The 22563-nt window shown below is 37.9% G+C and overlaps 1 protein-coding gene across 1 annotated transcript in view; it reads left to right on the forward strand.

The window, feature by feature from the left end:
* TMEM63A (transmembrane protein 63A) overlaps nt 1-22563 on the forward strand; it is a 31163-nt gene that overhangs the window by 3751 nt on the left and 4849 nt on the right. Inside the window, exons 3-19 of the mRNA XM_009333644.1 lie at nt 375-438; nt 1871-1908; nt 3088-3230; nt 5785-5836; nt 6992-7100; nt 7496-7566; nt 8041-8121; nt 8744-8867; nt 9229-9362; nt 11777-11914; nt 13781-13934; nt 14701-14807; nt 16506-16592; nt 17234-17296; nt 18227-18389; nt 19512-19617; nt 21559-21726. Of these exons, the coding sequence (XP_009331919.1) occupies nt 375-438; nt 1871-1908; nt 3088-3230; nt 5785-5836; nt 6992-7100; nt 7496-7566; nt 8041-8121; nt 8744-8867; nt 9229-9362; nt 11777-11914; nt 13781-13934; nt 14701-14807; nt 16506-16592; nt 17234-17296; nt 18227-18389; nt 19512-19617; nt 21559-21726 (1802 nt within the window). The remainder of the gene's footprint in view (nt 1-374; nt 439-1870; nt 1909-3087; nt 3231-5784; nt 5837-6991; nt 7101-7495; nt 7567-8040; nt 8122-8743; nt 8868-9228; nt 9363-11776; nt 11915-13780; nt 13935-14700; nt 14808-16505; nt 16593-17233; nt 17297-18226; nt 18390-19511; nt 19618-21558; nt 21727-22563) is intronic.

A 22563-nucleotide genomic window follows, 5' to 3' on the forward strand; every position in this document is an offset into this window, starting at 1 on the left:
TGTCTTGTAATGAGGAATATCTGAACAGGAAGCTACCTTGCAAATCTGATCCTTGCTAGGCTTCCAAACCTGTGTTGCATTCTTTTATGTTATTGTGGTTTAATATCCCAATAAAACATTGTTTTCTCTCTAGTTCAGTTAAACGCGCTCACGTCAGGAGCTCACGTGTCCTCCCTTTTCAACATGAGACACAGCAAAAGTTTCTATAATTAAGCCTATGCTACAAGATGAAAACTACAGCTTTCCTAAGTGGAAAAAGTGTTTTTTGTAGTACTTCCCTTAGTTACTTCAGAATTTTTAAAGTTGAAATAATTCTGTGGAATTCCATCATCTGTTATTAAAGGTACTTAAAAGCATCGTTTAATGTATTTTAGTGAATCAAGATACAACCGATTGTCAACATCTTCATCAGTACCAGAAGATCTTGAATATGATAGGGTAAGTATTCTAGAGTTTCAATACGTTATTTTTTAAATGTAAACTATTTAATGGAATCAGTTGTAATTTGCCATACCATGTAGCCCAATGAACCAGTCATTAAACTGGAAGACCATCTATATGCAAAAATTAGTAATGCATTGTGTATTGTGTTTTTATAGAACCATACGTAATCTCTCTCCGTTTCCTGACAAACTATTGCCATATCACAAACCAGTATCTTCTGTCGTTGTTTTTAAGTGACTATTTTTTTTTTTTTTAATTAGGAGGGGGACTATATGTTAGAGTTTCAAAGGAGAGGCAGGGAAGAAAAAAAGACTACTAAATAATTAGTGCTTAAATAATAGTTCGAAAAGTTACATTATGTTCACATTGCAAATAATACCTAGTTGGTCTTTATAGTACATCGTCTTCCTCACGGAGATGAGAAAACTGGATGCAAGTGTGAGGCTAGTAATAATGCCATGTGCTTTTAATATTAAAACTGGTTTGGAGTGGAAGATAATTTTTTGGCCAAACTTTTAATTGGTTCCATCCATGGTCTCTCTGGAGTCTTTGAATTCACACATCTCTATCATTTTGTGTTGCAGCTTCAGAATGAACCATGCGAGAGTTGTCCAGTGGTGGCAGCCTACATTTTAACATTTTTTATATGTATCAACTTAGTATCTAGCCTTGCCTGAGCATCAAAAGCATACTGGTGTTTGATCAGGATTGCTCTGCTATTTCTGTAGTTTTCTTCATCTTTTTTAAAACCCTAAAGCAACTTTATCATTGAAACTGTTGAATAAAAATGTGTCTTTAGCTCAATACTATTCGCTTGAAAGAAGAGGCCTTTCAAGAGACAAGATTTTTTTGGACCATACTGGAACATTCAGTGAGATGTGATCTCTGCTGTACAGTTTCATAGGAGGATTTGTAAGCCTATACAAGAAGCCTTTCTGTTAACGTAATCACAGTGGTGTTTGTAACTACCGTTTAACTGATTAACTTGGGTTAGACTCTCGCGGAACTTACCCTTGAAATTGGAGAGTCTCTGGAAATGATTTTGGAAAAAATAATCACCTTTTCTGCTCTAAAACAACCCTTTAAAAAAAATTCCTTAGAAGCCTCAATCCTGACTTCTGTTCATTGGAGATAGGATCTGGACATACTTGTATAAATTTAAGAAGCCCAAGCAATGAACGTGCAAGTAATAAAAAAAAACCAAAAAACTTAAATACTCTTTGAAGACAGACATATGAAGTACATTGTAAAAAGTATGTAGAGTATGAGGTATTTTTCTGTATGTTTCTAAATGATGATTTCAGGGCAACAAACTGCCAGCTTTTTAGCTAAGAGATTGGCTCAATAGAAACTCTTCTTAATTGTACAGATTAGAGACTATATTTTTTGTATGCTAGCTCCTAAAAACTTCCTTCTTTATTTACAGGGGTTTTGTTCTTGGATGACAGCTGCTTTTCGGATGCAGTAAGTATATGGAACAGAAATAGTGAGCCGTGGTTTGCTTTGCTCTTTTTTAATTAAAAAAGGGGGTTTGCATTAAAAAATGTTTGGTGTTTTTTTTTTTTTTCTTGAGTAGATAGAACTTAATAGTGATACAGGTGCCTCTGGTGGGGTGGAAAAAGAATATGAAAACAAGATCAGCTTATAGGAGTACTTCTTCAGGATACAGTCATCCTTCTGCTGGCAGCCCAGGGACTTCCTGATCTTGGGACAGTGTGTGAACCTGAGTGAATCTATGGCATTTATACAGATTCTGAGCTAATAACTAGGCTCTAGGGTTTTACCCTTCAAAGATTACTGTGTGGGTGTTCACTTGTTTGAAGCCAGTAGGGCCCTGGGCAGGAAACAGGGTTTCCCTGCAATGATTTCTCAGTGGAGAACTGGTGGTTTAGTTGGGGCTGGAATTGACTGACTAGGAAAAGCCCATCCCACTGTTTCCTGGAAGCTGAGCATTGGACACGTGATGTTTGTTCTTTGTATCTCCTGGGGCTTAGTAAATCATGATTTTTAAAAATCAATTTCTAGCTTGGGTACATTGAAACAAAGAAGGGGTGGGGATTGAGCCTGTCTCTCTCCATTTTTGCTAGTTCAGTTCCTTCCTTTTCCAAGAACTCCTATTTTAATGATCTGTTCTGCTGACAACGGATAGATGATGAGAGTTCATTCCAAAGACTATTAATATCTTCTGTTAATTGGATGTCATAAGAGTAAGGTGATTCTGTTGTCATCTTCCTCATGGGGAGCCTTCATGGAGATGAGTGAACACTGTCACAGTGTGATCTTAAAGTTTGAGAGCTAGGCTTAACACCTTGTCGCTGCCATAAAGCAAGAGGTCACAGCAAATGACTTTGTCCTCTTTTAGGCTGATAAAAAAAGAACTTGGATTTATAATTGCTTTGCAGATAACTTGTTTCCATCTTAAATTCCCTCATGTTAATTTTTATATGTTGATACTGCACAAGAAAAAGACACTTTTGGAACTTAAATTTATGCATGAAAGAACACAACCATGTTGAAAACAGATAGGGATTGATGGAGATGTCACTGGATAGACTGAGAAATTAGTGTATGTTCAAAAACTACCCCCCAAACCCCCAAGGATATTAAGTGGACTGACCGTGTGCTTTTCTGTCTGTGATGCAGCGATGATGAGATTCATGAGAGATGTGGTGAAGATGCCATACATTACCTTGCCTTCCAGCGTCACATCATCTGTTTGTTGATTGCTGTCAGCATTTTGTCTGTGTGTGTCATATTGCCTGTCAACCTATCGGGTGATCTACTTGGTAAGAATTTTTTTTGTATTCTGAGAAGAATTTTGTGTTTTATATAATTGCAAAAGCTTTTAGGATTTTTTTTGTTTTGGTAAACTTTATAAGGTTTGAGTGTTTGTTTGTGGGTTTTTTTCCCCCCTCAGTCTGATGTGTGTGTCATTTTGTGTGAAATTTGTATGAGAGTAGAGGGTTCTTTCAACGTCTGGCAAAAACCATTGTCAGAAACAAGGTGGCAGATCACATGCAGACATAGACAGCTAGACCTAGAAGGCTCAAGGCAGAATTAACTTGACCTATGTCCTCTTAACTGGTGTTTATCTAGGCACTCTTTATGATTTTTATTGGTGGTGATTGCCAATGGAAAATGTCTTCACAGTTGAGAAATCTTTTTCTAGTGTCCAGTCTGAATCTCTTTTGCTGCAGTTTAAGATCACTGGGGAGAATAGATTATTCTTTTCCTCTTTGCAATATCCTTTTACCTGCCTGAGGATTATCAATTCATCTGTGCTTTTTCTTCTTTTTGATAACCAGACCAGTTAATTCAGTCATTAATGAGAAATGTTTTCCATTTGCCTGATCATAAAAATCATCAGCCATCCTCTGAACTTTTTTTTTATCTAGGTAGACTGTCTCCTGTTGTTCCCTTCTGTCTTGGTTTGCAGCTCAAAACTGGACAAATCTCGCATAGACTTTGTCAGTGTTGACTAGACAAAGAATTATTTCATGTTTCTTGCAGTCTAGTCCTGATTATGTCTGCCAGTGTGACACCTACCTCTTTCCATTATTAACTCACACTCAACAAATACAGCGGGTGTGTCCTCTAGTCTGCCATTCAGGTTGCTAATAAGAATACTGGTGAACAGAACTCTGTTAAATCCCCTTTAAACATTCTTCCATTTTTGATAATGAGCCCTTATAAGCCCATTTTATACCTGGCTTTGTATCTGTCTTGTCAAGGTCATGTTTACATAGTAGTTCACTGTTGATCATCCTGGTGAATAGTGATGCAAAAAAAAAAAAAGCAATAATTCATTTGGTTTTCCCAGGAGCTCTCAAGTGGAGTACTTGCTTGTACCATACAATGTTTGTTTTTATACCACAACAATTGCATCTTATTTTGTGCACTGACCTTGCTGATCTTTGTCCCTATAATTTATTCTCTTCTCTTGTCCTTAATAATGTGGCCTAGTTTTTGTTTTCAGTTTACTCCTACCTGTGTTTTAAAGAGCCTTGTGACTTAGCCCTCATCTGTAATGGGATACGTTGTACCCATGCTTTTAGTATTGTTTCTTCGTGGAACTGCCGTCTCTGACTTCCCTTTTATGAGCTCTTTCTTAGCACTTCTCTGTTTATATGAATATCTGCTTTCTTAAAGACCATTGCTGTTCTTTTTTCCTTCTTTGCATTTCTTCTCTTTTTTTGTTCTTTCAAAGGACCCTTTATCACTTCACAGTCACTTCTCCTTCCTTGCTTTCCATCTCTCTGTTCTCAGCCAGCATCCCTAGTTTTACAGAATCAAATCCAACACAACTGGTGCCCTAGTTGCTGTCTTCACCTCCTTTGTAAAGTAGAGAGAGAGATGCCGGTGCCTTTAAAGAACTTACAGAATGTAGTTCCCTCTTCTGGTGTCGTTACTACCCGGATATTTATACCAAAATGGATTTTGTAATATGCGTCAATTTGTGTGCACTGTCCTTCTCTTACTACAATTTGATAAAAGTTGTAGTATCTTGGATACCAGTAGATGCTCTGTTAATGCAAATGGTAGATTACGGCTGGCCTTCTAAAGCAGGAGAACACAGCTTCTGTTTTCCTGCATTAGTTTTTGTGATGTTAGGAAATACAGCTGAAAAACAAATAAGAAGTTTTGGTGTCTCTCCCCTTCTGCCTGCCCTTCCACCATATGTTGATTTTGTGCATTTGCAGTTCTTTCTGTTGTGATGACTTAACTTGCAATGTGGTTTAACAGTCTATGCTAGAAGATTGTTTAGCTTTCCAGATGCACTTAGCTCTTTTTCCTTTGTGAACATGTACTCAATTATCACTCACTTGCCTTATCGTTTTTAAAAATACTTGACATTCTAGGGAAACAATGTCATATAAACTTTCTCATTGTTGACCTTAGTAAGGTTATCAGTATTGTTTTGTCAACACTGAATTAATGCAGTTTAAAAAACTGAGATAAGAAATCAGTGAAGATGGAATAAAAATGTGAAGGAAATATGTTCAAATCCCTAAACAACGTTGTTAATGGACATGAAGGGAGATTGGAGGGAGAAAGGGAACTGCTGCAAAGATCAAGTATTCAGATTTTTAAAATAATCTATTATTTCTCTTGATGGGTTGAATGTGATATAATCCTGGTTGGTTTTTTTCCAACTTTAAAATGCAATACAGTGTAAACCAGCATTGATTATGATTCTAAATCTTTTTAACAATGAACATGCTCAGCATTAAAAAGAAGTATATCAACATTTTAAAAAAGCAGAATAAAAGCTGACTTTCTGATAGTTTGCATGTGAATGTTGCACCAATTAATTATGCTACTTGTTTTTGTTCTTCTTAGATAAAGATCCCTATAGTTTTGGAAGAACAACTATAGTAAACTTACAAACTGGGTAAGTAAATCTTGCAGAGTACTTCTATGCTTATGTCTGTTTCCTGCCATAGTCTCTAAACACATGAGTTGATACTTGCAGCATGGCTCATGGGGTAGGAATTATTTATTCACGCTTCATCAATGGAAACTGGGATATGTTCTACTTCAGGCTATGCAGTTACAGTGCTGATAAGAAATCTGGAGACTCTCGCTCAGCTTTTACTTCTTACACCACATGATTCTCTTGGCTAATGACTGCACATCTAGCAATATTATTTTCAGAAATTTCCACATTAAAAGAAACCATACTTCAGAAGGAAAATAAAGCTGACAGCTTCACTAGAATGTGTAACTTGGATGATTTAAATTCTCTTACATCAGATTTATGTGTGTGCATATCTCTCCCATCCGAGATGACGGTTAAAATTAGTTCCATATGTTTTAAGAACAGTCTGTAAAATAGTTGAGATACAAAGCTGTACAATTTTTGTTTTATTACTTGATTGATCCACATCTATCCCTGCTACTGTGTCCAGTAGAGTTTCTGCCAATGCACTTTGGTTTTGTTTTTAACCATGTTATGAATCCTAGGAACTAGTGGGGATTTTTTGTTTGGTTGGGATTTTTTATCTGTAAAATAGGTTCCTGTATTTTAGGTTAATTGTAATTATTAATGCTCTTCGTAAAACTGAAGAACTGTTCACAGAACAGAACTTCCATAAGCTTTGAGGAAGGAGCTATCAGAGAGCAGAATTTACTCCCTGTATTAGGCTGTTTTCAATTTGAGTAAGGATTATGTTCGAGGAGAGTTCAGTTATGCACTCAGCACAGTAACTAATAAGGCCAATAAAAAACATTTTGGCAAATAGCATGGTGTGTGCTCTTGGTCATCGGAATGAGAAGGCGCAAGCCAAATGCTGCCTAAAAATGTCCATGTCATAGAATATCTGTTTTCTTTGTAGGTCTGTTACCCATAGAATTTTATGATAAGCAAGTAACCCTAACAACTGTCCAAGGCATCTGCGTAGGCATGACTGACTACCAGTGACTACCTTTTTTTCTTGTTTTGTGTTCGGTGAGAGGTTCTGATCTGCTTAGCATTTTGATGGCTACTTGTCTCAGTTGGACAATTAGTTCTTCCTGTTTCTCATATTCATAACATTTTGTCTGACAGCAATAATCTTCTTTGGCTGCACACGGTTTTTGCTGTTGTTTACCTGATTCTGACTGTTGTCTTCATGAGACATCACATGAAGTATGTCACATATAAAGAAGAAAACATAAAGTTTCTGTGTTGGGGTAAAAAAAAAAAACCATACAACATGTTTGCAGTGGATAATGCTAAAAAAAGCAAATTGCTAAGATGCCTCCTGCTTGCTAGAATGTGACACAGGTGCGAAGGAATTCACTGAAAGCAAAGCTCCACTGAGTGAATTGTGAAAATGGATGGAGAGAAGGGGGTTGGGGAGGGATTTGTGAAATTTTGGTGTAACCTATTACCAATGTAGAAGGTGAACATGGTGCTGTCTTGAATAGATGCAGCTCCCATCAAAATAAAAACTTCCTACATTTTTTCCCCTCTACAACACAGCTACTTGTGCTGTTTCACTGCCTTGTATTCTTGTTTTCTCTTTCATGATGTGGTTTCTCAAAACTGGAGTTGCATTTTCTTTTGCAGGTTAAGTGCACATTGTTTATAACTGGTCTTCCAAAAAATGCAAAAGAAGAGACAATACAAGGCCATTTCACGTAAGTTCCATGCTTGAGTAGTATCGTTAGGAACAGGAGATTTAAAATTGTTCTAGAAGTTTTACCTGCCCGAGCAGAAATGTTCTTTGACTTTTGCACTGTTTGAAATTCATATTATAGTATCTATCTTCTAAAAGCATATCTTATTCCTTAGGCAGAATTGAGAAAAGACTACATTTCAATAAAGTTAGTTAGCTGATCTTAAAATGAGAATCTAAGAAAGTGGCTGTGCATCCACGCTTATCATTCGTGCTCCCACATGGCCTTTACTTGGGAATAATGCTGCACAGCTCATATTAAAGTAACTTTCAGCAACTGTCTCTCTGGAAGTCTCCACTCTATGATACCTCATTCATGAGGTATGAAATGAAACGAGTGATCGAGATGTCAGTTAGACATCAGTGATGCTCTTTGAAACAGTTTCTTCGTTGTACTTTCTGTTCTTATGGTTCTCATGTACTGCTTCCTTTTCAGTGCTGCCTACCCAACCTGCACTGTGCTGGAGGTCCAGCTGTGTTATGACGTAGCCAAGCTTATTCGTCTCTTCAAAAAAAGGTGCTTGTTTTTGTAATCTACCTGAGTTTAGCGTAATTTCATGAATGCTTTGCCAGTCCTTAATCAGTATATACCAGTAGTACTAAGCTTGCACATACTAGAAATGAATTCTGCTCTTAAAGTTCTGGTCTGGACTTCAGTTAGATTCAGCTGTGTTTTAAGGTGAGTTGTGGGGTTCAGCTTGTTTCTTGTAGGTGTGATACGTTGTGTGTTGCATAAGATAAGCTTTGACTTGCTGATTATTTATTTATGTATGTATTTATTTAATTATTGTCAGGCAGTGCAATATGGAAAACCCAACTATTGAATTAATAACTCTGGGACCCTGCTTCTTTGGCCGGAGGTGCTGGTCACAGGAGAAAAAAGTGTTATCTTCTGGGCTATACATTGTTGGGTTTTTTTTCCTGGAACCTCACAACAAGTGTAGGCTGTATAATGCTATTACGGACTTGAAAATAAATTATACTAAGTAGCCAAAATAAGGTATATGAATATCTTTGGTGACTGATTAATTTGTTATCAGTCCTTGACAGAACTTTTTCTCTTGGGGATTATGTTCTTCTTAAGCTTGATGTTGATACTGTTTTCTTGCAAAATGTTATGGATGTATTTTTCTGTCCAGAAAACAGGCAGAAAAAAGCCTGACTTACTATGAACACCTGCATCAGAAGTATGGCAAGCGGGTCCAAATCAACCCTAAGCCATGTGGTCAATTCTGCTGTTGTGAAATGAGGGGATGCGAAAGGGTAAGAGATTGTGTTCATTTTTAGTTATGGCTAGGTAGATTGTTAGAAGAGTAGGGAATAGTTTTTCTGTGACATCTTGTTGAGCTTCAGAAAACTCTCTATTCATTTATTGCAGATAGCTCATCCTTCACTTTCTTGCACTGTACAGAAAAGGAATTCCCCAAAACTTTTGAAATGTAATCTTAGTGCAAAAATTAAAGTACAAGAAAAACTTCCTGTTTTATTGTTTTCCCATTGTGATGTGATTTGTAATTTGTGGAAGTAGTATGAGGAAGAGAGACTATGGTTTGTGTAAGCTGTATTTAAATGACGATATTAGCCATCTGGTACTTGGATGTAACAGTCATCAATTTCCCAACAGGAGGATGCTGTAGATTATTATACCAAAGTTAGAAATGAACTGATGGAAGAATATTCAAAAGAAGAACAAGCTGTTCATAATAACCCATTGGGAATGGCTTTTGTAACATTTCAAGAGAAATCCATGGCAACCTAGTAAGTTGTGTCTGCTGTCTTTCTGTTTGTTCTCTTTTAACTGTAATAGTACACCTGATCTCCTGTTTGTGTTGCTTGTTTGCTTATGTTGGTGGTTCTTCTTTTCTTCTGCTTCACCATCCTGTGGATTTGCTCTGCTTTGCTTTCCGGTAAGTTTTCACGTAAGTGTGCATTTAGCTTCTATGCTTCGAGTGAAGAAAATATCTAAGGGACTAAATGGCTCTGGACATTTATTGGGATAAGGAGCCTTTCTCTTCTGTGTGGGATGCAGTCCATCAGTGTAGGTTAATAGTAGGCCAGACTAATTGGCTCTTGAATACGAGTTACTGATTTCTCCATTTTCTACTGTGCGAATGAACCAAGTACCAAACTATCACAGCCTGTGCAAATTACACTGCTAGTTAGTCGTCTCAACAAAGTAGAGTCAGTGACTGACCTGGCCATAGATGATAGATACACATTGTGCATCTCTCTTACCTGTTATTGTAGATACACATGTAGGCCTAATATCAGAAGGTGTTCAGCACCTTTTACTCAGTCATTTGTTGAGAAAATGCATGTAGCCTCTCATTTTCCGTTGGCACTTTGTGAGCATCTTTTACTAACAAAAAGTGGGTAAAGGGAAGTAGAATAATATTTGTATTACAAAAATAACACATCATGCCTTTTTTTATTCTTCATAGCTTCTCTGATTTAAATGGTCTGCATTCTTTTGACCTTCGAGTCATGTTAGAGTGCCAGTCTTTCAGGCTTTTTTTCAAGGAAATCCAGGGTACAGAATTCCTTGCAAGAATTTGAGATGCTGAAGAAAGTTTTGCTTGCTGCTCTTAACTGAGTAGTGATTGTGTGATGAAATCTGCACCCCTCCTAATTTTGTAATGTTACATGCCATATTTAGAGAATCTAGTGCATGAAATAACATTTTAAGATGTGGAACTGAGAGAAGAAATAAGCACTGAAGTTCCTTCTCAAGCTGCTAATTTGTTATATACGATTTTGATGGGATAGTCTCTCCTCAGGCATGTGTTCTGAGTTGCGCTGCAGGCATCTCTCAGTTGAATTATCAAGAACTGAAAAGATTTTAGGTTTTTTAGCTTGGAATTGATGTGGTGGACTCCGTTTTCTGGAAAATTACATTAGATTACATGTGAAGCTGAGGCTACCATCAAATTAGAAAGTTATTTGGTGCCCTTAGTGGGCTCTGCTCCACAGAGCCCTGAAATAGGATGGGAGAAACAGGAAGCCAGGACTGAGGTTCATGGAGTCAGATGGTTGTAGAAGCTTGGCTAATGATGGTGATCGGTAGTATGGCTGATAGTGCTAAAGCTTGCTCTGTATGTATTTTTAAAAATCAACTGTCAAAGTATAATTAACCTTTTCAAATACTTGGCTGCTGCAAGATGCTGGCAATTTGACATCACTACTTGAATTCTGGTAAGGTAAAGATCTGGGTTTTGGGGGTTATTTTTGTTTGGTGTTAGTGTGTGTTGTTCTCTGTTTTCTTTATATTAAGAGTACAACTGAGAAACAAGCATGCTCAGGAATTTTAGAGTCTACCTGTTCAAATATAATATATACTGTTTCCATGCTAGTGTAATGGAGCTTCTCTGGAGTGGAACTTCTTTTACGCAGTAATGCACACACAGTTGTGTGTGTGTGTATATGTATGTACATATAAAATATATTTCATATATTTTTAATATATATATTCAGCATCTCTGAATATATGCCTAGCGCTTCTGTTGCTGTGTTTTGAGAAATCTTTGAAAGCATTTATTCTGGGCATGTTTAAATTTTGTTTAAATACATTGGTTGTCAATCAACTCATAATATTAGAAGATAAATTTAAGAATTGTGATTATTTTAGGAGGGGTGAAAGAGGGTAATATTTTGAATTGTGAGAATACCAGCATGATAAAAATTTTTCTGAGCATTCGTACTCAAGGCAAAATTGACTAGTTTTGATGCTAGTGTAATGAAATGAGAGTGAAGACTAATCCTTCAGTCTGTTTTGATTTGAAAACAGCTGTAATTACGTAAAGAGGTGTTTGGGGAACTGGCTTACTGTATTTTTATTTTTTCCAATGCTCTCAGGCTTTGATTTATCTTTTTATATGTTTTTAATATGAGTCACTGCTGTTGTTCGTGTTGGTAGAAGCACTGAACAGTTCAAAGCAGGACTGCTTTTTGTTTCCAACTTCGTCAGATCTCACAGACCTGTGGTAGTAACTGTTTATATGATGGTCGTTACGTGCATGATATAATGTTACATTGCTGTCTAAGTGCTATCTTGGTCTCTGGTTATTAAAAGCAAAAAAACCTTTATCACTATTCCCAGTCTTTCTCGTTACATATGCAGCATTTTCAGGTGTAAAAATTTGCAAAAATCCTCCTCTTCTTTTTCTTCCTTACAGTATCCTTAAGGACTTCAATGCCTGCAAATGTCAGAGTATTAAGTGTAAAGGAGAACCCCAGCCATCGTCCTACAGCAGGGAGCTGTGCATATCAAACTGGGAGGTTACATATGCTCCTTATCCTGAGAATATTTGTTGGTAAGATTCCTGTCTTACATCCATTTATTTATGATAATGTAGGTTTAGAATGGGGCCAGGAGGAGAGGGCTGAGTGCATTTTTCTTTAACCGTAAGCTAAGACTTTATGTAGTGTTTGGATGTGGCTGATCTGCATCTTTATCTGCATTACTGGTGTTCTTCATTGACCTTTGGTTGGGGAGGCCTCTCGGAGGCTGACTAGAGTTTTGCCACCCCAAAGTTCTGGTACCTGCAGTTCCTGTTAACTTAAAAAAAAATAAAATCAACTAATTAATGTCTGTGCCTCAGCATTTCCATTTTTTGAGGTTAATGCATATGTACTGTTGAGATCTGAGGAAAGCAACTTGGTGTTAGTGCTGAGTATTCTCCAAGTAAGGGTTGGGTTTTTTTTGAGGTGCCACATGATGAGTATAATTTGATCCACTCTGTGAACTATGGTCTGTCTTCTGACATCTTTTTATTGACCAGTAAATTTCCTTGACTTCACCCACCGCTTACAGAAGAGTGTCGGAAAACAGATAAATGCTTGTTGAATTAAACCGTTCCTGTGCTGCCTTCTGTCATGCTTATAGGCTAAAAATGACTAAACATTTTCCAACTGCTTTGCAAATAACTTAAGGTTGGGTTAATATAATCCCCTGTTCATATAACAGTAAATTTGTTGTGACATTTCCATTGCCCAAACCAAAACTTCAAGTGAGACACAAACATGCACAAGTTACTGTATGTAACTTTTTTTCCTAATGATTTTAATAGAAAATTACTTTTAAAGTGACTATGCCATCTGTTTCTAATAATTGAGAGGTTTTCTCTAGAGCTACAATTCTGCAGTTGGGAACGAAGTACAGAATCTTTAACCATAAAGCAAGCAACTATGATTCTTCGCTGTGTCTTTTGCAGCTGTGTTATTTTGAGACATGAACTAAAAAATCTCTTGCAAGCTGCTTTCAAGTAGGGTCAGTTTAATCTGCCTTTTTCATGAAAGGGTTCTTGCATGCGTGTGCTTCATTTCCTCTTCCTTTCTTCAAGCACTGTCTTATGGGCACAGGAAACGATCGTTGAAACTTGGTGGGTTGAAGCACTTACAAAGCTTTTCTGAACATCTCTGGGAGGGGAAGATGGTGGGGTTTTGTTGTTTTGGTTTTTTTCTCTTCTTTTTCTTTTCTCCTCTCCCCCTTGAAGAAGTTGGAGGCACAGGGATTTGCCAAGTTACTTACCTAGGTTCACAAAAAGAGTTGTTGTAACTGGGCATGTTACTGAACCTCTGTATCTCTGTTTTGTCTGTTCTAAATACTTGGCTTTGGCTGGAGCTCAAATGATTCCAGTCCTTTTGGGAATCATTTCAGATAACATCTAAGAACTTTACCTGTTTAAGACCTACGGTTGCTGTTTTAATATGGCAGGAAGGGATGCAGGGTTTTTTAATTTATTTTTTTTTAAATCACAGTATCTTGGTAGATTCTGCTTCTGACAGCTATTCTCCTTGCAGAAGTTCTTTGTACCTTCTTCTATCTCGTGTCTCTTCTTGTTCTGACTTTGTTTGGTGCTTCGGTATTATTAAACAGTAGAAGTGTTTCATCCCAAACCTTAACTACATTAGACATTGTGTTTGTGTTATGAAAGGCTAAATATGTTCTTCTGCAAGCGCAATTTGTGTTATCGTTCAAGAAAGGTTGCACAGTTTTCTTTATTTCTAATAGCAACTGGAACTTGTGCAGTGCTTTGTTATATAACTTTGAGACTATGAAAGCTCGGTTTAGAAAAAGCAGTGCCACCTGTAACTTGACAGATAGTATATATATATTTTTTTAACAGCAAATGCTTACTGCTTGTTTTTGTCCTTTTTGTTTTTATTTTTTTTCTCAGGAAAAATCTTTCAGTGCGTGGACTGAAATGGTGGTTTAGATGGGCTTGCATTAATTTGCTTCTTTTTATTGTGCTGTTTTTCCTTACTACTCCTTCCATAATCATCTCAACCATGGACAAGTTCAATGTCACTAAACCTATTCACTACCTTAATGTGAGTATCACCATATGTTTGGATATAGCTGTGTATCAGACCAAAATGTTGATAAACTGATAGGTGTACAGTAAGACAATGAAACAATGTGTATAAGCTAAATTCAATTGGAATTCTCAGGATTGTTTTACATAACTGCTGATTAAAAAGCATGCATCCAGAATCAGGTCTTTAGTCCTCTTGTGTTCCTTGATAGTAGCCTGAAGTAATTTCATCTGAAACTTTATATTATGATAAATGTCTTATTTGTTTGCAGTAAAAATTTGCATTCCAAATTTACATAATTCTAAATTTTGTAATCAAACACCTTTGCCAAAAATGGAATTTCAAGTCCAACTTGTATTTTTATTTTTATGATGAGAAGGGGGGAATTCAGATTTTAAACTCTGAAGTAAGATGCCATGGTTTTATTTTGCTTATTGGATTCAAAACAGGATGGCATATAAATCTGGTCCTAGTTTGACTGCAGCTAAAGTCTCTTGCAAACTGTTCATTTTAAATACTTTCCCAAGCTAGTGTAAACTACATAAAAACTGCTTGTGAGACCTCACTCTCATGGAATTTAATTTCCAATCCTACTCTTGTTTTTTGTCTTGCACACCAGTGCTGAGCACTCACTCATTTTAAGACTTTATCTGAATATAATTTCCACAAGTCCAACCTGCTATAATTTACAAAAAAGCAAATATTGCAGCCTCTGTTCTACCACAGCTGCATTAAAATGTTTTTAATACTTATTCTTACTTTTTTTTTTTCCCCCTACTAGAATCCCATCGTCAGTCAGTTTTTCCCAACGCTCTTGCTCTGGTCCTTCTCAGCTTTGCTACCAACAATTGTCTATTACTCAACTTTGCTGGAGTCCCACTGGACAAAGTAAGCAAGATTTTCCTCTCTTTTGGCCTTATCAGCTGAATTACTAAAATAAATGGAGAAAATGCTTGTCTTTCATGGAGCTCTTAAATCTGCAGACCTCTTGTAGCAGGGAATGTCATGTTTTTGTCTCTTTCTAATGTTATAACCAATACTTGGGAGTTTAAGTAGTTTGTAATCAGTGCAGCAAGTGTAATCTCACTACACGATATCCTTATGCTTCCCTGCGTCTTTGCGTTTAGTCAGAAAAAACCGTATAAGCAGGGTCAGGGCGTGTAGCTTCAATAGGAGCACGGGAAGTGCCTCTGGTCCCGTAACTAGCTCTCTTTCTGGGAAGATAGGAGGTGTGGGTTTGGATCACCTCCAGGCTGAGAACACCACAGAACCCCAGAATCCCACTTCAACAGAAAGTGCTCCAACTGCTGACATGCTACTTAGAAAAAGGGCATCCATCTTTTTGTTGTTTTGTGTGGAAAAAAATGGTCTGCATGTAACTCTTGGTGCACAACTCAGTGCTGTGCACACATCAGCTGTTTGATATTGTTAGTAGCGATCTAAGAAGACCTATGGGACTAAGGCCCAGCAGATGTGTTGATGCAAGATTTTCAGATACGACCGGTGCACTCCAGAGATGTCAAGCACAGTGACGTGCTGCTAACGTGGAGAACTCAGCACAGCTTGGTTTGGCATACCAGATTTCATCTCCAGTTTACCTACAGTCAGATAAAAGCATGTTACTGCACACTGAATCCCAGCTTCACTCAACTTCACTCAATCTTTTTCCATAATGCCTGCAGCCATTTTTTGTTTGTTTTTATATTCTAAGGTCAATTTTTTTGACTCTTTAATTTTTTGTACCATTCCATTGTAAGACATCATGTCCAGAATTTACTATTTATTGACCGAAGTTGTATGCTTTGCATCAACTTTTTTTTTTGGTAGTTACACTAGGCACATGAACTTTGAGCCCTTCTCAGTCAGTTGAAATAGTTTTCTAAAGTCACTAGTGATCACAGATCTGATTTCAAGCCTTGGTATAGTTATACTGATATGTCTCACAGTGCCCAAGGGCTACATGATCCTGTAATAAAACCCCTGAGGTTTTAATGCCCTATCAGATACCACCTTTAACAGTCTGAATTGTTTATAGCAATCGCTGCGCTTTTCTGGCAACAGTGTGTCACTAGATAGATGTTCCTTCTACCGTAGTACGGGTATAGCATTAGTAGTGTCATGTTGTTCCCAAAGACTTGACACTTGGCAAGGACAGTCAAGTAGCTTGTCGAAGTGTCTGGTTTCTTGGCAGTGGTGCCCTTTTACGAACTGCCTAATCCCTCTTGGCATAACACTTGAAGAGCTGTTTGTTTACAAGCTGTTGCGAGATGTGAGTATCATTGGATGAGAGACCAGCTGTGATTGTCGCACGTCCCCTTGCTTGTGGTGCAGTCCTGTAGTGATGCTAATCCAGAGCGTGGATTAATGTTCAGAAGTGTTTTCTTTGCCAAAAAAAATACTGAGAGCCTGCTTGGTCCAAATTAGTGAATATCTCAAAGATGTTTGTTTTGTGAATATCTTGTAGCAATGTGATACGGTAAGGGGAAGCTGAAAGTCTGACAGGTGCTGACATTTTCTGGGTAAGATTCTTTGTGTGTGGAAGTCTTTCATATGAGTTTCTTACTCGGTGACTTTTTATGTTGGTAGATCTGCAGAGAACAGGATAATGATGCATAAAGTCTACATATTTTTGATCTTCATGGTATTGATTCTGCCCTCCCTTGGTCTGACCAGGTAAAGAATCATAGTTTAACGCAGTAATGTTTGAGTATTTTTATCATATGAGACAACTTACTTTGTTTTCTGGTTGCTAGTTGAAGTATAGTTGATGTACCCCCACTCCCTCCAGCGTGTATGGTTATATTATCATTATGCATTAGATTTCAATGTTCAACATTCGTCTGAGGACCTCATAGCCCTTAAAGTTTCCAAAGGCTGACTTTTCTTTTAGCAAAGAAATTTAAGACCTTGTAAGATCAATGACTAATTGAAAGTTGCCCATACTCACCATCATAGCTGAGAACCCAGTTTTCTGACTGTCTTATACTTGAGTTATAGTTGTCCTTTTCTTTCCACCTTTACAGTATTTGACTGTTTCCCTGGCTAACTGGGTAACATGTATTTGTCTTATCTATATAATAACTGCTAAAAATGAATCATTAAAACTTTAGTATGAGTAGACACTTCTGTTTTGTTTGATTCTGTATCTTTTTTCCTGTTTATCAGTAACTGTGATAAAGCTAAAGTAGTGTCCAGATTATTTGATTAAATTCTCTCTATCCACTATCCTGATCTGAACTACTTAGAAAAGAGAAGCAATTTTACACAGTACTAAGCTATTGGAGACTGAATTACATTAAACATCTTTCTTTCAGCCTTGATTTTTTTTTCCGTTGGCTGTTTGACAGAGAATCGTCTGATTCTGCAGTTAGGCTGGAGTAAGTATTAGCAACTCTTTGCTAAAGGAATACTTAGGACTTCTTTTTTTTTGCTGTTGACTAATCTTGGTTAGTGTTTATTAAAATTTGCTCGGGGATGGTATGCTGTGGGATGATGTTGAATAAGGGGAGGAGAATGTAAGTGATTTTGCTATGAAGAAATCCATACTTTTTTCCTGCTAGCTAATGTACACAAACATTCAATAGAGACAGTTATTTTCCCCAAACCTTACAAATTCTGTAGAAGACAAGAAAGGACAGGATGATATGATGCAGGTGAGAGGGGACCAGAAAATGTACTGAGGATTGTTGCCTATCATGGACAGGGGATCTTCCCAAGGATTACAGTGAGACCAAATAGCTGCAGCAGTTCTTCTGAAATCCATTGACTCTTGATTTTTAGAAACATGAACGTTTTTACACTAGTATTGCAGATTTGCAGATGTTGCTTATTGTAAGCTCTTGTGAACTGTGGCTGGAGGGAAAAAGTAGAATGCAATTATTAGGACATAGTTAGGTTTCCAAATGCTGTTTCAAAATCAGTAACAAGAAGACAATTAGGAGTTACTAAGCTAGGAGAGACAATTATTCTATTGCAGTCTTATCTCATCTTGTCTCGGGTTGCTGTTGCAGACGTCAAATGATGCTCTTGTCTGCTATCAGCCACCCATCAGACTGCTGTGTCTTTTCATGAACAGTTTATTCCTCATCCGAACTGCAGCTCAGCCAGGCTCTTACAGTATACTACACTTACTGCATTTATAGCTATGTAGTACTCTTTTTCAACAAGATTATCGGAAGTCTTCTAGCCACTTCTTATGGTGTCCAGTGCTTTATCCTTATGGTAAGAGATTTCCAAAGGCGATAGGGATCCGTTGTATATATGCTATATTTGCTTGTCCAGTCAGCGTCTGATATCTTTCCTTGCAGATGTGTCTTTTTGCCTGACCAGGGGGCCTTCTTTGTGAACTATGTGATTGCCTCTGCTTTCATTGGCAATGGGATGGAGCTGCTGCGCCTGCCTGGCCTCATCCTTTACACCATACGCATGATAATGGCCAAGTCCACAGCAGAAAGGAAAAACATTAAACAGGTATTAGAGCCCCTCCTTAGCAAGAGGCAATTAAATGACTGATCCTTATCAGAAACAGTGGGAGCCCCCATCCTTCATACCATTAATTATCATCTCCTGTCATTTTTGTTTTGGCCTTTGTTTCACTCACCCATGACAAGTTCATATTCCCTTCATTTGCAGCACAGATAATGGGGAGGTATTTATTCAAGTCAGAGATGGTCAAAAATCAAAACCCAAGCTCTGAACTTTAGGTATTATTCTCTTCATAGCTCCAAGTCAGAGCTTTATGATTTGGATTTTATAGGATAATTCTGATTTTATCTTATACTCTAAACTTTGGGTTTTTTTAAATTCAAATCTGTCTATAGCTAGTTTTTTCTCTCAGCCTGCGGGTGTGCACAACTTACTTTAATCTGAACATACACCTAGCAAAACATACACTTATTGTCTGTATTCCATTTTAAATGGTAGACTTTCACTTCCAGATGATGTGTCGTCTTGCAGCTTGAAATTCCAGGTGTTACAATGGGAACTTAAGCCTGTATACAGCTGCCCCATTCTTTGTCTCTTTTCTTTTTTTTTCCTCTTGTTTTCTTTTTTATGGGTAGGTGGGTTCCATTTTTAAAAAATTCTTTTAAACATTCACTTCTGTTAACTGTTGCATATTACCCCTTGCTCTGGTTGAAATGGTTTATATTGATTTCCTCATCCCAAGAGGAAAAAGTGAGAATACTGACCACACCAAAGCTTTGATATCTTGAGCTTTCCCTATTGGGAAAGCCAACGCAAGGAACAGTACAGATTCAGTAGAATCTGCAGTGATATGAAGGTTCTGAGTTTGGCACGATTATTTTCTGCCTTGTGGTTTTAAGTAGTTGCTTCTTGTAGATGAAGACAGATTCCCTGAGGAATTACTTTAAGGCTATGAAAGAAGCAGCATATTTTCTCTAAGTACAGATGCTTAAAACACATAATACTCCATCTCTCTAATTACATCATTTATGCCTCTTAGGGAAATAACTGATCTGTCACAGGGAGAGAATAAGAGAAGGTGAATTGTTGCTTTAGTGAATCTATTCTTAATTCCTGACACGTTGATAGATGACATGAGAATTTTGGGTGTTTTGTTTTTGTTCCTAGCAACAAGCATTTGAATATGAATTTGGAGCAATGTATGCCTGGATGTTGTGTGTGTTCACTGTCATCATGGCCTATAGCATTACGTGTCCCATCATTGTCCCTTTTGGTAAGTTTTCTGATGAGTTGTGGGCACTGTGTGAGCAAGATGGGCTCATGTGGGAGGCTTGGAAGGCCCAGTTCTGCATTCTTACTCCAGTCCAAATGCTGATAATCCTTAGGACTTGGATCCAAGTTTCCTTCCCTTCTTGTGGAAAAACAGGGCAGAAGATGGTGAATTATTTAGCTCTTGTACTGCCTTTAGAAGTTGAAAGTATATTTAATGTCTGTTAGATACTTATTTTATTTCTCAAGTTTGAGTGTAGTAGCTCTGGTGGTGGTTTTTAATAGTTAAGTGTAGGAGTTTAGGTAGGTTTGGGGATGAGGGGATTATTTTTATCTCTGGGTTCTTGAGGTCTGGGAGAAACAAGCTGCAGAGGGTACCCAGCCTGGAGGTCCACTTTAAGGAGCCAAACTTGACTTGAGACATTTGGCACATTTGAAATAACTTTTGTCCTAAAGTTTGACTGATGTGTGTAAAATGAAGCACAAAAATATGCATGTTAATCCAGTAGCAAGAGACTGGAAAACTACCTGTCCTTTCGCTACTGCAGCTCTTCTGCATCGCAAACCATTAATCTAAAATTCCACATCCTGAAGAGAATGAGAAAAAGGGCTGTGGTCACCACTGTGCTATGGACAGCTGTGCGCTCCATGGTCCTGACCCCAGGGATGTGACCCAACGATGTGCTGACTGCTTTGCTGGGACATGGTCTTGGTGAACACCATAGCTGCCCTTTGACCGGAAAAGGCAATGCTGCATACTTTGGTAGATTTGCTGGCTTAGAAAACCAGTCAACAAGGAGTTCAGGGCATGTGGGTGGAGCACAGCTGCTCTGTGGTGTAGATGGAGCTGCAGTCCTACAGGACCCTGAGAAGGTCTCCAGATCTTTTGAGTCGCAGACCTCCTTTTTCTAGGATGTTTCCCTTATACAGTTAGTTTATCTCTGTCCCATGAACAAAACTTAACATTTCTGCTTTAAGTTGCCTATATATCTGGCTCTGACTACTTTCGTCTTCCTGTACCAGCCATTAAATCCTGTATGGGTGCACAAGAAACTTAGCAATCTGTCTAGAACTCATGGACAGTTGTCCATCTTTAGTGACTGTGACATGATCTACATCTTATTTTATTGCATCTTTCATTCACAGATATTCTGGACTGTCATAAGAATTATGCATAAAAATATCATTTCAGCAACTACAGATATTTCCACTCTGGAAACCTGTTTATCAGGCATAAGTAGTACTAAATCATTTTATACAGTTATTTTCCTTTTCTAATCCAAAATTTTAGAGAGCTAGATACAACAAAATTAGTTAAATTAGACATTGTTCAGAACTGGTTTTAATCAATAACCTTATTATTGGGAGAATGTGGCCAATTTTTTTGTAACAATGTACTTGATATTTATTTACATTTCATTTTGTGTGCAGTTGTAAATATGTGAATGTGCTACTGCGTACGAGAGCTGTTGCAATTCATAGCTGTCACAGCAGTAACTGGCACTTTTGGGATAAGAAATAGCTGACTTGAAATCCAGTCATGAATATGTTGAAGGCTGAGAGGTCTAACGTTAAGCTACTGTTAGACCTTTTTTCCTTACCAGTACGGTGCTGGAGGAGTTAGCAAGTCTTCCCTACTGGCTTGGCCTCATGTGCAGGCACTAGGAAGGAGCTCTGGGTTCACCCTGGGAGCACGAGTGGTGCCACAGAGAAGTGTGCGGAGAGGGGGAGGGATGGGGAGACCCCAGGGGTCTTGGGCTGGGGATGCAACAACCTTAGGAGCAGGCTGCTGTCATGCAGCTGTACCCTATTCATATTTGGGCTGTATCCACCATTGGTATCTAGATTTTTCAGTCACCTGGTTAGTGTAGATCTCCTCACAGAATTGCTGCTTTTTATCAAGTCTTCAACAACCTCTCCTTGGTTCTCCCTTTTTTCCTTCCAGGTTTAATATATATACTCCTGAAGCACATGGTTGACCGTTATAACCTTTACTATGCATATCTCCCTGCCAAGCTGGAGAAGAAGATGCACTTTGCAGCTGTGAATCAGGCCCTTGCAGCTCCAATTCTCTGCCTTTTCTGGCTCTATTTTTTCTCATTTTTGCGGCTAGGTAAGTTTGTTTTTTTTTCTTTTTCCACTGAGAAGCTACTCCTACCTCTCTTGCCAACTTACCTAAATTACATGTGAAGTTTCATAGATTTTGAGCTTTTCTTTTCGCTTCCATAAATGGGAAGTCATGGTGATTGCCTGTGGCACTGAATTATACAGCATTTGCAGCTCACACAAGTTTGCATAAGATACTCTGACGGAGATGGCCGATATGTTAACTTAAAACTGTTAGCGTGGAGCTTCATATTTCTTCATTTTACAGACGATCATGTGTTCCCTAAATCTGTAGAGTTTGAATTGGCCAGTTGGGCTGTGGAGTGACAGACAGTAAAAATCATTAAATAAAACAAAAATCTCTTCAGAATTAGCTCTTTCTAGTAAGATGGTCTCCGGCTTCACTACCTGCATTTGTGTAGTCTGTGCATAAGTTTAATTTGCCTGGGTGAATTGGCTGCTGCCTCTGTTGTACAGCTGTCATTTAGAAAAAAAACTGTTAAAATGTTGGCTAATGCTAGTAAGACCTGTGTTCTACGTCATCTGTCAAACTTTACATGCAAGACTGCAGTGAGACAGTGACTCTCCTTCCCATATTGTAATTTAAAAATTCATGTTTTGTGTGTAATTTATTTTAAAAATAGCGATGTTCTGTATTTTGCAAATACTTGGCATTGATAGTATTGGCTGTGGTGTACTAACAGCTTTGACATCAGAAAAAGTAGGTGATAGCTTATGGCTTTTAATCTGTGATATAGGAGGAAGCGTTTGGCATGGAACAGGGATGCTGGTGATGCCGGAAGGAGTTGAGCTTCCCTTCTTGGGAAGGAGGCCCTTGGTATCT

Source organism: Pygoscelis adeliae, unplaced genomic scaffold (assembly GCF_000699105.1).
Source record: "Pygoscelis adeliae isolate BGI_AS28 unplaced genomic scaffold, ASM69910v1 Scaffold1, whole genome shotgun sequence".
NCBI lineage: Eukaryota > Metazoa > Chordata > Aves > Sphenisciformes > Spheniscidae > Pygoscelis > Pygoscelis adeliae.